Source organism: Benincasa hispida, chromosome 1 (genome assembly GCF_027475165.1).
Source record: "Benincasa hispida cultivar pf3 chromosome 1, pf3_genome.v1.1, whole genome shotgun sequence".
Classification (NCBI taxonomy): Eukaryota; Viridiplantae; Streptophyta; class Magnoliopsida; order Cucurbitales; family Cucurbitaceae; genus Benincasa; species Benincasa hispida.
Window position 1 is genome coordinate 44,986,938 of NC_143478.1, and position 14,911 is coordinate 45,001,848.

General features: G+C 30.5%; 1 protein-coding gene across 1 annotated transcript; it reads left to right on the forward strand.

Annotated features, from left to right (window-relative positions):
* Window positions 1-2,110: 2,110 nt before the first annotated feature.
* LOC120074092 (S-adenosylmethionine decarboxylase proenzyme-like) lies at window positions 2,111-3,678 on the forward strand. The gene has a single exon (XM_039027098.2). It carries the CDS (start codon window positions 2,269-2,271, stop codon window positions 3,361-3,363), a length of 1,095 nt encoding a protein of 364 aa, XP_038883026.1. The 5' UTR covers window positions 2,111-2,268; the 3' UTR covers window positions 3,364-3,678.
* Window positions 3,679-14,911: the final 11,233 nt, after the last annotated feature.

The following is a 14,911-nucleotide window of genomic DNA, read 5'->3' on the forward strand; positions in this document are numbered from 1 at the left end:
TAAAATATCCGTCTTGGCTCTTAAATTTTAAAACCAATAACGTTCTTAAAAAATATTTCCATTTTTATTTTAAGAAAATCCATTTTAACGGTTACTTTTAAGTTACTAAATATTTAATAAAATTACTTCGAAGAACTAAAAAAAATGTTAATATGAACATATATTCTCAGTTTGAGACTGAATATTATGTATTTAAATATTATATAAATACAAAATATTATTTGAAAAATGAAGATAATTATTTTTTTGGAATTTTAAAGCCCATAATAAATATTATAAATTTATATAAAAAAGCCAAAATTAAATAAACAGATTTCAACGATTAGGAAAAAACCTTATTTGTCTTTTTTAGAAAAAAGCTAGTGAAATATAGGTAATTCTTTAAATATAATAATAATAATAATTTGGCACCCCGCGTTAGAAAAGGGAGAAAGGGTGATGTTGTCATTTCACATACCTAGAATAATGGCAGCGAAAAAAGTTAGGGCAAAACCGTAATTAAATCCGAAACGCGTGGCTTTTCCGCTATGGTTATAGTATATAAGTATCCCTCCGCTTAAGAAGACCTCACAAAAACGCAAACGTTCTTCTGCCTCTTGAATTCTCATCAATCCTCTCTCTCTCTTTCGGATTTTATTAGCTTTCGGTTTTGGTTTCTTGCAACGTTTAGGGATTTCTCTGGTTTCGTTCTCCGCCGCTAACTATATCGGTGAGATTCTTCTTCTTCTTCTTCTTCTTCCTGTTTTTGATCTTTAGGGTTAGGGTTATCGATTTCTTTTGTTTGTTCTTTCTTTCTGGAATTCTGATTTCTGGGGTCTTCTTTTGTTCTTTTCCTGAGTTCGATTTGTTTTTCTTTTTTTTTTTTTTAATAGGATTTGATTGGAGAAAAAGTACGAAGGAAAAGGGTTTCTCGGTGTTAACTGGTTCACCGATTTTTACATTTTGTATTTATTGGTACGTTCTCTTTCTCTCTCTCGGGATGGCGGGATGATGGGATGTTTAAAGTATTTTGTTGATGATGATTAAGATGATTCTCTGACTTGGGGTCTTTGATTTGTGGGATTATGATCGATTTTTTGCTTGCGTTTTGTGGTTATTATTATTATTATTTATTTATTTAAAAATCAGTAACTTCTCTTGTATTTGTTTTTTATTTCGTTTTTAACCTAGGCTTTCCAGATTTTCTAAAAATCATCTCCTTTATCATGAGATGGTGATGTGTGATCCGAATTGAGAAAATCTTTAAAGAATCGTATTCGTTTGTATCTGTATGAACTATTTGGTTTCTTGGGCAAAGTGTTCTCTTTCATCAACTTTGTTTTGTGTATTTAATGGTTGATTTCATGGCGAAGATAACGAGGGGGGTAGGGTAATAAGGGTTTACTTTTTCAAATACGGAAAGAGGGGTTTTCGTTTTACTTTTATAATAATAGAGCAATAATAGGAAGGAGGATCATTTGATTTTCTTGCACGGGTTTTGTTGCATATTTTGCTTTAATCTGTTTGCTTTTTCATAAAGCAGTATTTCATGATTGCAGATCTATATGCTCTATTATTATTATTATTATTATTATTTTTCTATATAACTTTTACTTTGTTCGGATAACGTTTTTGTATGAAATCCATGTTTGTCTTTTATCCCATGGCTGCTCCATTTTGTTCGCTTTTTGTATTTTCATATTGTTCTCTTCAATTGGATTCACTTTTGATGGATTGAGTTATATTTATTTAATCAACATCTACTCGGGCTCTGATGTTAGCGAATCAGACTCCCGTCTATGAATTTTGGTGGTGGTGTATTCTCTTTAAGGTTGATACTTCTCTGATTTCATTTTGGGGTTTTATCTCTATCTATGCAGCGAATGATTTAATGGAGTCAAAAGGTGGTAAGAAGAAGTCTAGCAGTAGTAGTAGTAGTAAATCCCTTTTCTACGAAGCTCCCCTCGGATACAGCATTGAAGACGTCAGGCCACACGGTGGAATCAAGAAGTTCAGATCTGCTGCTTACTCCAACGTATGTTTCTACTTCTTACTAGGCCGAGTTTGTTCTTTTAGTATATTATTGTTGTGTTGGCTAATGACTAATCTTTTTGTTTTTCTGCAGTGCGTTCGAAAGCCATCCTGAGATTTGCTGAGTTCCGTTTACCCTGTGCCCCAGGATTCTTAGTTTCATTATAATTTTTAGTTTGTCGTTTTTCTTCAATACTCTCTACTTTCCTCGTTCTCTCGTTCTATCTCTCAACATCATTAGCTTCCTTTTAAGAAAAGATGACGTTTCCAACCTCTGCTATCGGATTTGAAGGCTATGAAAAGAGGCTTGAAGTATCATTCTTTGAGCCAAGTATTTTTGCTGACCCTAGGGGCATGGGTCTCCGTGCGCTGTCAAAGGCACAGTTGGATGAAATCCTGACACTAGCTGAGTGCACCATTGTCGACTCTTTGTCAAATGACTTTCTTGATTCGTATGTCCTGTCAGAGTCGAGCCTCTTTGTGTACCCATACAAGTTCATCATCAAAACTTGTGGCACTACTAAGCTGCTTCTCTCCATCCCAGCTCTGCTGAAGTTAGCTGATTCTCTGTCTCTTACTGTGAAGTCTGTGAGGTACACTCGTGGCAGCTTTATCTTTCCTGGTGCCCAGTCTTTTCCCCATCGCAGCTTCTCTGAGGAAGTTGCCGTCCTTGATGGCTATTTAGCCAAGCTTGGCCTCAACGGCTCTGCTTATGTAATGGGAAGTCCTGATGAAACAAGGAAATGGCACGTTTACTCTGCCTGTGCCATCATGGGGAGTCAAACCAATAACCCCGTTTATACCCTGGAAATGTGCATGACTGGCTTAGACAAGGAGAAGGCGTCTGTCTTCTTCAAAACGGACACAAGTTCTGCTGCTGTAATGACTGAAAACTCCGGTATTAGGAAAATTCTCCCAAAGTCTGAAATATGCGACTTCGAGTTTGACCCTTGTGGTTATTCCATGAATGCCATCGAAGGAGATGCGGAGTCTACAATCCATGTAACCCCAGAAGATGGGTTTAGTTATGCAAGCTTTGAAGCAGCTGGTTATGACTTTGACGACATGAATCTGTCTAAGCTGATTGTGAGGGTGCTGGCATGCTTTCAGCCATCTGATTTTTCTGTTGCCCTCCATTCAGATGTCGTCGGTGAGAATCTGGAAGATTTGCTCTGCCTGGAATTGAAGGGGTATGTGGGTGGTGAGAAGAGTTGTGAATTGCTGGGGGAAAATGGAACCGTCATCTACCAGAGCTTTATGAAGACTGGAGGAGATTATGCCTCATCTCCGAGGTCAACCCTTTTGAAATGTTGGAGCGAGGACGAGAAGGACGAGGAAGTTGGGAAGTATTAGAACTTTCATCAACTTTTGGTCGTGTTTTTTTTTTTTTAATCTTACTAGTAATGAATAAACAAAGAAGTATCTTGGGGGTCGGTCATATTCTGAGAAAAAGAAAAAAAATTAAGCTGCCTTCGGCGTGTGTAAGCAGCATATTAGAAGTCCTGTTTTTCATTAATAATGTCTTGTTTTTGGAGTTGTGTTTGATTCTGCTAATAATTCCCAGGTGGGAAGCCTGTTGTGTCCTGGAAGTCTGCTTTTCTGTTGTGTGCTTTTGCATCATATTATTGTTATCTTGAAACTTATCAATCGTATTTTCTTATTTTATCATGACTTTGTTTTGTTGGAATAATTTACCTTTTAAATATTGCTTTATTTATGCAATCATGGCATCTGGGTGATGTTGCAGATTTCGACTTTTTCTTTTTTCTTCCTCTTTTTTTTCCCTTCGGCTTTTCATATATAATAATTAGGAAAAATGTCTTCTTGGGTGCGATCATGAGTTTTTAAGGGGAGGTTTAATATATCTCTCTACAAATAGATTGATTAAATTTAAATAAAAGGTTTACTTAGATGGTTTGCGGGGCAAGTTAACTTGAAAAGATTTTGATGTGTTTCTCTTCTTTCTTCCTTTCTCTTTCACCCCTTGTTAATAGAGTTTGCTTGGGGTTTTTAAGTCACATAAATCTAGTAGTAATCAATTTATTTGTAAAGAGACATTTTAAACATATCCTTAAACTTGAGGGTTAAAATGATTTATTTGAAATATGAGATTATATGTACTTATTATTCAAAATGCAGAAACCAAAAAGATAATATTTACTAATTATTAGAATTGTTATTGTTATGGAAAATGGAGAGTATAGAAAGATAGGCCAACTATAGTGAAAAGGGGATAATAATGAGGAGACAAGGGAGGGACCGGAGAAGCTAGAGAGATCTTTGCAAAATGAAAATTGCTATCTGCCAAAAGGTTGATCATTTCCAACACTTTGAATAGTGCTCGGCTCTTTTAGATTTGGTGAGAACTACAACTCTTGATTGTGGTATAAGTTTAACGCTTCATTTCATATTGTTTTTGCAATCTTTTGAAGGGAAATCTGTAACTTTGTAAAATAATTTATTTATTAATTTCAATTCTAAATTTTAACCAACCTATAAAAACTTATAAATATCCGTTTTTAACTTTGGCTTTCCTAAAAATTTGCTAAATTTTTGACCATTTAAATAAAATTTATAGGTTGTTTTAAAAAACAGGAGAATGAACCAAAATATTAGTTGTAAATATTTTTTAGCAGTTTTATCATTTAAAGTAATTTTCTTAAATAACTATAATAATATCATTCTATACTAATATATTTTGTTACATCTATTTTCAAACTTATCAGATTCAATTTTTTATTAATTTTTCTTGAACTTTTATAGATTCAATAAAAGTAATTGAAATTCAAATCATATAAAATGTTAAATGAAAAGTTAAAATAAAATTTAAATTATACCAATATGATAATAATTGAAATAATAAGCTTGTTTGGCTAATATAATTAAATTATACTAATTAGGAATGGGAAGGTAAAATGGTGATGGATTGAAGTGGTGGATTGAAATGGCAAAAAGAGGAGAGAAAATATTGGAGTTATGACTCATTCGATGAGTGGTAGAACTAACTTTTTCTTAGCCTAAAAAAAGTGAATTTGTAGAGAGTGCTTTTGACTAAAAAGTACTCCAAAGATACTATTGCATAGTATACTATTTACTAACATCATATTTGGTAATTATTTTATCTTTTTATTTTTTATTTTTAAAAATTAAGCATATTTTTTTCTTTTTTTAATCATGATTTACATCTTTCTATAAATATAAATGGTTGAATTTGTAGTCAAATTTTTAGTTTTTAAAATTTAGTTTGGTTTTTTAAACCATTGGCAAAAAATTGATAACAAATGAAGAAATTTGAAAGGGAAAGTCATGTCTATAGACTAACTTTTTCAAAAAAACAAAAAATAAAAAAACAAAATCTTGTTTGGTAACCATATTGTTTTTATTGTTTTTATTTTTTAAATTAGGCCTATTTCCTCCTTACAATGATTTGCATTCTTTTTCAGTATAATAGTCGAATTCTTAGTCAAATTTAAAAAATAAAATAATTTAGCTACTTCTTTTAGTTTTTAACATTTGACTTCGTTTTTTAAATTATTGGTAAAATGTAGACAACAAAGAAAGAAATTTAAGGTGGAATTATAAACTTAATTTTAAAAAACAAAACAAAAAATAAAATAGTTACTGAATGGAGCTCAAATGAGTACCAAACGAGCCTAACAATTGAAATACATATTTTAGAAGAACTAGCAAATAGCCAAATGGAGTCCTGCTGGCAAGGCAGGACATTTAAAATGCACGTGTATTAATAAAAGGGAAAACAAAAAGCAATTGAGCACCTCTCTCAATTCTTTTTGGAAAAAAAATTTGGATGCTCCCTTGGATGTATCTATTTTGATGCATTTCAAGTATTGTCCAATAAAATAATATCATGTGGCATTTTTGTTTTTTCTGAAAGATAATTTTTTTAATTTTATTTTTATGTGGTTAATAAGTGGAGAGTATAAGGGTTAGGCTGCACCTAATCATTGCTCATTCTTTTGTACTCTAGACGTAAGAGTTCATATTTTTGTAATCTATGCGAGGATTTGCTTATTCGTTATCTATTCGTGTCTTCTTACTATTTTTGTTGTCTTTTTTCAAGTATATTATAGTAATTGCACTGCATTAGTTAGGTTTGAAGTATTGTTGTAGATTGTCTTTGTTGAGTTTTGTTTTAGATCGTTTTTATCACTTCACTATTTCATTTTGTAATTGAAGTAAATAAATGTACCCATTTGGTAATAATTTTATGCAATTAACTACACATCTCATTCCTCCACGGTGGGGTGTTAAAAAAACTCAAGACAATCTAATAACATGGACTACCCAATCCAAACTTTAAGAGTTTGGTTAATTTTTTTCTTTTTAATTTTTGTCGGATTGAATAAATGTTTTTTCAAATTGACCGAATCCAATTTGATTTATATATATATATATCTATATAGGATTGATGAATTTATGAAATTTTTAATATTTTTTTCATAGAAATGTTTGTCTTTGTTTAAAGTTTGTAATAGATATCATGAATATTTAGTAGGTAATATCGGAGTTTTATGATATTTTAGTTATTAGACATATGTTGTAGATAAATTTAAGTATTTTTAATTAATAAGAAAAAAATAACAATAATTGGACACCTCAACCTAACCCAATACGAATTGTAAGGATTGGATTGGATACCTTGTTCGGATCCTTTGAGTTGCCAACCCAACCAATCTAAATTTTCATGTTGTTCCAAGAGAATCTCATAATCCAACTCAATACAACCTATGTACACTCTTACTTCACATGTCACTCACACCATGATATCGAGGTAAGTTTATAAAAAAAAAGTATGAATTATTTCACGTTAGAAGTGAAGCAATGAGAGGATGGTTTGACATTTTACGGTAACAGTTCGCAGCACATTTAAACTCTTTGTTGACAATGGTCACGCAAGAGTCCTATGTCAATGTCGATGGAAATATTGAAGTATTAATTTTACGAAAATTTCGATATTAATATAATTTATAAAATCGAAAAATTCAAAGTTGAATTAACAAATAAATCTTTTATGATTATTAAACTAGTTAACATGTCTATTATTTATATTATATTAGCATTAGTGATATTTTGTTTTTTAATTATTATTATGTTTCGAGGATTTTTCTACGATATAATTGGAAATATCGATTCATTTCTTATGTCGATATCAAAACCTATAAAAATATGAAAATATCAACATGTCTATGGAAAGTTAATACTATGCACTCAAGTCTATGTAAAAATGTTAAAAGTCTTAATTTAAAATTTTACAATAAGATATAATTGGTTAAAGAAAAAGACAAATATATGATATAACATATACAAATGTTTTCCTTTCTAAGACTAGGATGTAATAACTAATAAGTAGAACAAAATTAATTCATAAATTAAATTATTTAAGTTATAACTATAAATCTCCTAAATTTTAAATGTAACATCGAATCAGTGTGGAATATAAATAAGATTTGATATTATAAAAAGAAAATAATAACATATAAAAACAACTTAATTTTATTCATCCCTTTCGGCAAATTTTATTCTCTTATTACTTTTCTCCCGTTTCTAGGCTTTTTAGTTTTACTTTAATTATGTCCATATTTCTTCTTCTTTCTAACTTTGGAATTTATAAAATTAAATTCTCTTTTAATGCCAACAAGAGTTATAGTTCAATTGATACCGTACTTGTACTATCGACCTCGAAGTCTGAAATTCGATTTTTCCACTTCACTCTTTAATTATAATACCTTTGAAAAAAAAAACCCTTTTAAACTTTCTTCAGTCTTCGGTATTTGGAATTTTTAATAATTATTTTTTTCTCTATAATTTTTCCCTTGTTAACATTTTCTAACCTCTATTTTATATATCTACTTACAATTTTATAAAAGAATTTGAAAACTAGATTCTTATCTATTTTACTATTTTTTTATTTCTAAATTTATTTTACCTTCAAAGTTTTGTCTCCCTATTTTTTTTCCCTTTTTCTAAACTTGGATTATATAAATCATTTTTTAAAATTGTAAACAACTGTTTTTTTTTTCCTTCTGTATATGCATCTCACTCATAAGTAAAAAATGTACCAGTTTAATATGTAACCACTTTCATCTGAACAGTTGCATCCAGTTGGTATAAATTATATCTATTGAACTCAATAGACATCTACGCTTGAAGAGTCGTGTCCTATCTAAAAATAGTAAAATAAGAATTTATTGAAAAACTGAGGCCAAGAGAAGGTTTTACTATGTGTAATGCATGTATTATTTTTTTGAAACAAAATTGAAATAGGTCAATCTTTGAATAATTTGGAAGATTTGTTTTACTATTTAGTTAAGATTAATTTGATATGACGTTTCTCCGCAATTTTAATTGATTATTCTATCATTTCACAATGCATGTAAGTTTCTTCCTTAGACTTATATTTATATTTCAATGATATTTTATGTTGCACGTATGTATGAGTTAGAAAAATAAAGAGATGGAAACGGAATCGTTTACCTCTTCGTTGTGTATGATAGAGTCGGGTGGTTAAACGATGTAAAGACAAACCTTATCGTTTACCTCGTACTACACGATGGAGCCTTGGAGCTTACATGATAGTAAAATAAGTTATCGTTTACCTTATCATTGTATACGACAGGATTCAAGCGCTACACGATAGAGGCTGTCGTTTACCTTTCCGTTGTATATGACAGGATTTGGGCGCTACACGATAGAGGGTATCGTCAACCTTTTCGTTGTACACGATGGACATTGAGCGCTAAACGATGAAACCAAATTACTAAACGATAGACAGAGAGAATTTCAACTTTGCCTCTTCTTATTCATTTCTTACATTGGAAAGGGGCAGCATGCCCGATTTATACATGGTTTCCTATTTTAGGGATTCAAATAATTAAAAAATTATATACCAAACATCTAATAAAATGAGGACACATGGTCCAATACATGAAGAAAGAATATTTGTTTGTTATCACCAAATCTTAACAGAAATATGGAGCACTAAAGGAATAATCATTCATGACTTACCTCAGTGACATGACAATCTTCAGCTGATGTGTCTTCTTGACTCCTCCTTAGTCGTTGATATGACATATTCTCTAACAGTATGCATGCATGCATGTGTATATACAAAAAAAACGTTAATGAAACATATTTGATTGAAGAAACCATCATGTACTCATTTCAGTGAAAGATGATATAATAGTGTGTAATTTATTTGATTTATTATTATTACTATTATTATCTATGTAATTAATTAATTAATTTATGTTTTTTAATTTATCATTTTCACCATATATAAATATAAATATAATATTTATTATTAATTACGAATATAAATAATTTTATTAGATGTTATGAAATTCAGGAGCACAATGGGAACACGGATATGGAGAAAATATAATATAATTATATGTTTATATAATAATATTAAATATATAAAATATAATATAAATAAAATAACTAAAAACATAAAATTACTAAAATTATAAAATTGGATAATATTTAAATTAGTGAAATTTTGAAGTGGAATTCTCACTAATGTATGTGTAATTTTAAGATCCACCAAATGCCACTAATTTATAGGCAAAGTGGCAAGTATGATGTGGACTTACATGAACACCAAACATGAAAAATTACAAGGCACATGGACAACAGGAAGGGTGACACATGGCTTTGGGACACTAAGCAATGAGCATCTATTTATTATTATAATATTCATAATACTCCCCTTAGATGCCCATATATATATATGAAATATGTCTCGTTAAAACCTTACTAGAAAAAATCCAATGGAAAAAACTCTAGTGAAGAAAAAAGAGTACAAATTTCATATAATACATACTCCTAAAAAAATACAATATATTTACTTTCCCTCACGAAAACATCACTTAAGATCTCTAAGTCGCCGCATTCCAATGTTATGCACCAATTTTTCAAAAGTTACGGTTGGTAATGCCTTTGTAAATAAGTCTGTTAGGTTATCTTTCAAACAAATTTGTTGTACATAGATGTCACTATTTTCTTCAAGATCATAATTTAGAAAAACTTCAGTGAAATAAGCCTTGTTCTATCTCCTTTAATATATCCTTCTTTAATTTGGACTATGTAAGCTGTGTTGTTTTTGTATAATATTGTTGGAAGATTTTTATTAGAACACAAGCCACATTCACGAATGTGTTGAGTCATTGACCTTAGCCATACACATTCTCGACTAACTTTGTGAATTGTAAGAATTTCAACATGATTTGAGAAAGTGACCATTATAGTCTGTTTCACCAATCACCATGATATAGAAGTTCCTCCATATGTGAACAGATAACCTGTTTGAGATCTAGCTTTATGTGGATCAGATAAATATCCAAAATTTGCATAACCAACTAGATCAAAATTTGTATTTGAATAAAACAAACCCATTCGATTGTTCCTCGGAGAAAAGGGAGTATACGCTTAATTCCGTTCTAATGTCTTTCTGTAGGAAAAGAACTATATCTAGATAATAAATTTACTGAAAATGTAATATTTGGTCTTGTATTATTAGGAAGATACATAAGTGCACAAATTACACTAAGATATGGTACTTTAGGACCAAGAAGTTCTTCATTATCTTCTCGAGGTCGAAATATATCTTTCTTTATATCTAATGAACGGACTTCTATTGGAATATTTAATGGATGTGCTTTGTCCATATAATTTTTTTTTTCAAATTTTTTCCTGTATAAGTTGACTGATGAATAAATATTCCATCTACTAAATGCTTAATTTGCAAACCAAGGCAAAATTTTATTTTTCTGAGATCTTTCATCTCAAATTCTTTCTTAAGATATTTTATTGTCTTTGAAAGCTCTTCAGGAGTTCCAATTATATTCAAGTCATCAACATATACAGTTATAATAACAAATCTTGATTGTGCTTTATAAAAACACATAGACATATTGGATTATTTTGATATCCTTCTTTCAATAAATATCCACTCAGGCGATTATACCACATTCGTCCTGATTGTTTCAATCATTTTTATTGAATACCATTCCCGGGAATTTGATGTATATATTCTAGGTACCTTAAATCCTTTTGGAATTCTCATATAAATATCATTATCAAGAGATCCATATAAATATGCCGTGACTACATTCATAAGATGCATATCCATGCTTTTATACACAGTCAAGCCAATTAAATATCTTAGTGTAATTGCATCCACCATTGGAGAATATGTCTCCTCATAATCAATACCAGATTTTTGTGAAAAATCTTGTGCAACTAGTCTTGCTTTATATCCTTGTGATCTCATTATTTTCATTTCTTTTCCTCACAAATATCCATTTGTATCCCACAGGTTTAACACCTTCTGGTGTTCAGACTACTGGCCCAAAAACCTGACGTTTAGAAAGTGAATTTAATTCTGCTTCAATTGCTTCTTTCCACTGACGTCAATATTTTCTATGTTGACATTCTTCAATAGATTTTGGTTCAGGATCCTCATTTTCAGATACAATATCAAGAGCAATATTATATGCAAAAATGTTATGAATTATTACATTAGTACGATTCCATCTTTTTCCTGACATGAACATAGTTTATTGAAATCTCATTATTATCTTTAGGTATTTCACCTGCCTCACTAGTCATGTTGAGGATTTCTTCATGGGTATTTACATCCTCAACCAAGTCTTTTTCACTATTAATTATTTTTCATTTTCGAGAATTTTTATTTTTGGAGCCCATTGGTCTACCACGCTTCTGGCGTGTTCCAGACTCATTAGTGACAACTTGTTATGTTGAGATATCATTTTTTGATGGAACATTTGCAGTTGGTATATGTGACCTAGTTACTTTCTTTGCATCTATAAATGCATCTGGTAGTTGATTTGCTATATTTTGTGAATGTATTATTTTCTGAACTTCAAATTCACATTGATCTGTATGGAGATCTAAATGAGAAAACAACGATGCATTCCATGTAATTTCCATTTCCAATTTCTTAATTCCTCCACCTAATGTTGAAAAATTGGTCTCATTAAAATGAAAATCAACAAATCGTACAGTAAATATATCACCTGTTAGGAGTTCAAGATATTTAATAATTGATGGGGAATCATATCTAACATTTATTCCTAACCTCCTTTGAGGACCCATCTTAGTGCGTTGTGGTGGAGCATTTGGAACATATGCTGCATTCCAAAAACTTCTCAGATGGAAAATATTTGGTTTATGACCATAAGCTAATTGTAATGGCGAGTACTTATGATAAGCTACTGGCCTAATGTGTACAAGTGACACTGCATGCAAAATAGCATGTCCCCATATAGATGAAAGAAACTTAACTCTCATAAGTAATGATCTTGCAATTAATTGCAAACGTTTTATAAATGATTATGCTAAACCATTTTGTATATGAACATGAGTTACAAAATGTTCAACACTTATCCCAATTGACATACAATAATTATCAAAAGTTTGTGATGTAAATTCACTAGCATTATCAAGATGAATGGTCTTAATTGTATAATCAGAAATTGTGCTCTTAACTTAATTATTTGAGCAAGTAATCTTGCAAATGTAAGATTTCAACTTGATAATAAGCACACGTGTGACTATCTACTAGATGCATCTATTAATACCATAAAATATATAAATGATCCACTTAGTGAGTTAATAGGTCCACATATATTACTATGAATTCGTTCTAAAAATGCAGGTGATTTAATCCCCATTTTAGCTGGTGATGGTCTAATGATCAATTTTTCTTGAGAGCAAGCATCACATGATAATTCATTAGATTGAAGAATCTTATGGCTCTTCAATGGATGTCCATTTGAATTCTCAATAATTCTCCTCATCATTATAGATCTTGGGTGACCCAATCGGTCATGACAAATTGTAAATATGTCTGGATTCATGAACTTTAGGTTCATTATTGCATATGTTTCAATTATTCATGTATGAGTATAATATAATCCAGAAGATAAAGCAGACAACTCTTCCAATATACGTTTTTCATTTGAGACAGTGGATATGATATATAGATATTCCACCTTATTCTTACTATCAATCTTGGTATGATAACCATTGCAATGTATATCTTTAAAACCTAGAAGATTTTTCTTTAATTGACTAGAGAACAATGCATTGTCAATTATAAAATTTGTTCTTCTAGGAAAAATAATATTTTCTTTTCCAAAACCTTCGATCAAGTTTGCAGAACCTGATATTGTATTTACTTTTGCTTTCAGTATTGTTAATTTGGAAAAATATTTTTTATTTGTAAGTATTGTGTGTGTAGTTGCACTGTCAGTCAGACATAGATCTTCTTTGCACATTTTTGAATAACCCAACATATGAAAATGATCTATATTTCTTCATTAAAAAAAATAATTATAATAAGAAAGACAACACTTAAAATATACAAAAGTTACTAACAAAAAACATGAAGATAGGTAAAATAAAACAATAACATTAAGTATAGATATTCTCAAAATCGAAAGAAACACTTGATGTTCCATCAACTGCACCAATCTTCTCTTCAGGAGATTCAAAGAAGTCCACCACATCCAAATTTTTCATATGGGATGAGTCAAATATATTATTATCCTGGTATGCAAAATTTGTTTCCACAGTTTTTCCTTTTTCCTCCAGGGAGGTTTGATAGAGGTTAACTAAGTGTTTTGACGTACGACAGATACTTGACCAATGCCCAGTCATTCCGCATCGGAAGCATTTATTTTCAATACTTTTTGTACCCCTATCTTGTGGAGCTTTTCCTTTGTGATCATCATTCTGTGTGGTTCTTTTAAAATTTGAATGATTAAAACGACCACCACGAAAATAATAATGATTTATTCCTTTGCCACGATCACGACCTCGACCGTGACGATGACCTCGACCACGATTATTATTAAAATTCACAGTATTCACTTCAAGGAATGATGTTGTTCCGATTGGTCGAGAGTCATGATTTTTCATCAATAACTCGTTATTTTGTTCGGCCACGGGAAGACATGAAATTTATTCGGAATACTGTTTAAAACCTTTCTCTCAATATAGCTGCTGCAGGAACATATTCGAGATATGAAATGTAGAAAATATCTTCTCTAACATATCAACATCAATAATTTTTCTCCTGATTTTAAATAATGCGGAGTTGTAATCACTTACTGATATGAAATCTTGTATCCTCAAGTGCATCCACTCAAAACGAGCTTTAGGAAGAATAACTGTTTTTTTTTTTTATGATCATACCTCTCTTTCAAATTTTTCCACAAGGTTCAGTGTTCTTTTATTGTAAGATACTCCATTTTCAATCGCTCATGGATATGATGACGAAGGAAAATCATAGTTTTTGCTTTTTCTTGACTGAATTTCGTATTTCCTTCTTTAATTGTTTCTCCCAAGTTCATAGCATCCAGGTGAATTTTAGCATCAAGTACCCATGACAAATAATTACTGCTGTTAATATCAAGGGTGGCAAATTCTAATTTTGTGAGATTTGTCATGGCAGCACTATCATAAAATATTGTACTTATGTTAGAAATTTAATATATATTGAATATGAAAAATAACATTAAATTTATTAATTCTAACGAAGAGGGAAAAACTTACATACCTTTATGACCTACATTTAGCAGGAAAAACGATATGAGCTCGTACTGATAACATGTTGTGAAATTGAGGAGCACAATAAGAACACAGATATGAAGAACATATAATATAATAATGTGTTTATATAATAATGTTAAATATATAAAATATAATATAAAATAAAATAACTAAAAACATAAAATATCTAAAATTATAAAATTGAGTAATATGTAAATTAGTGGAATTTTGAAGTGAAATTTTAAGATTCACCAAATGCCACTATTTATAGATAAATTGGCAAGTAGGATGTGGACTTACTGGA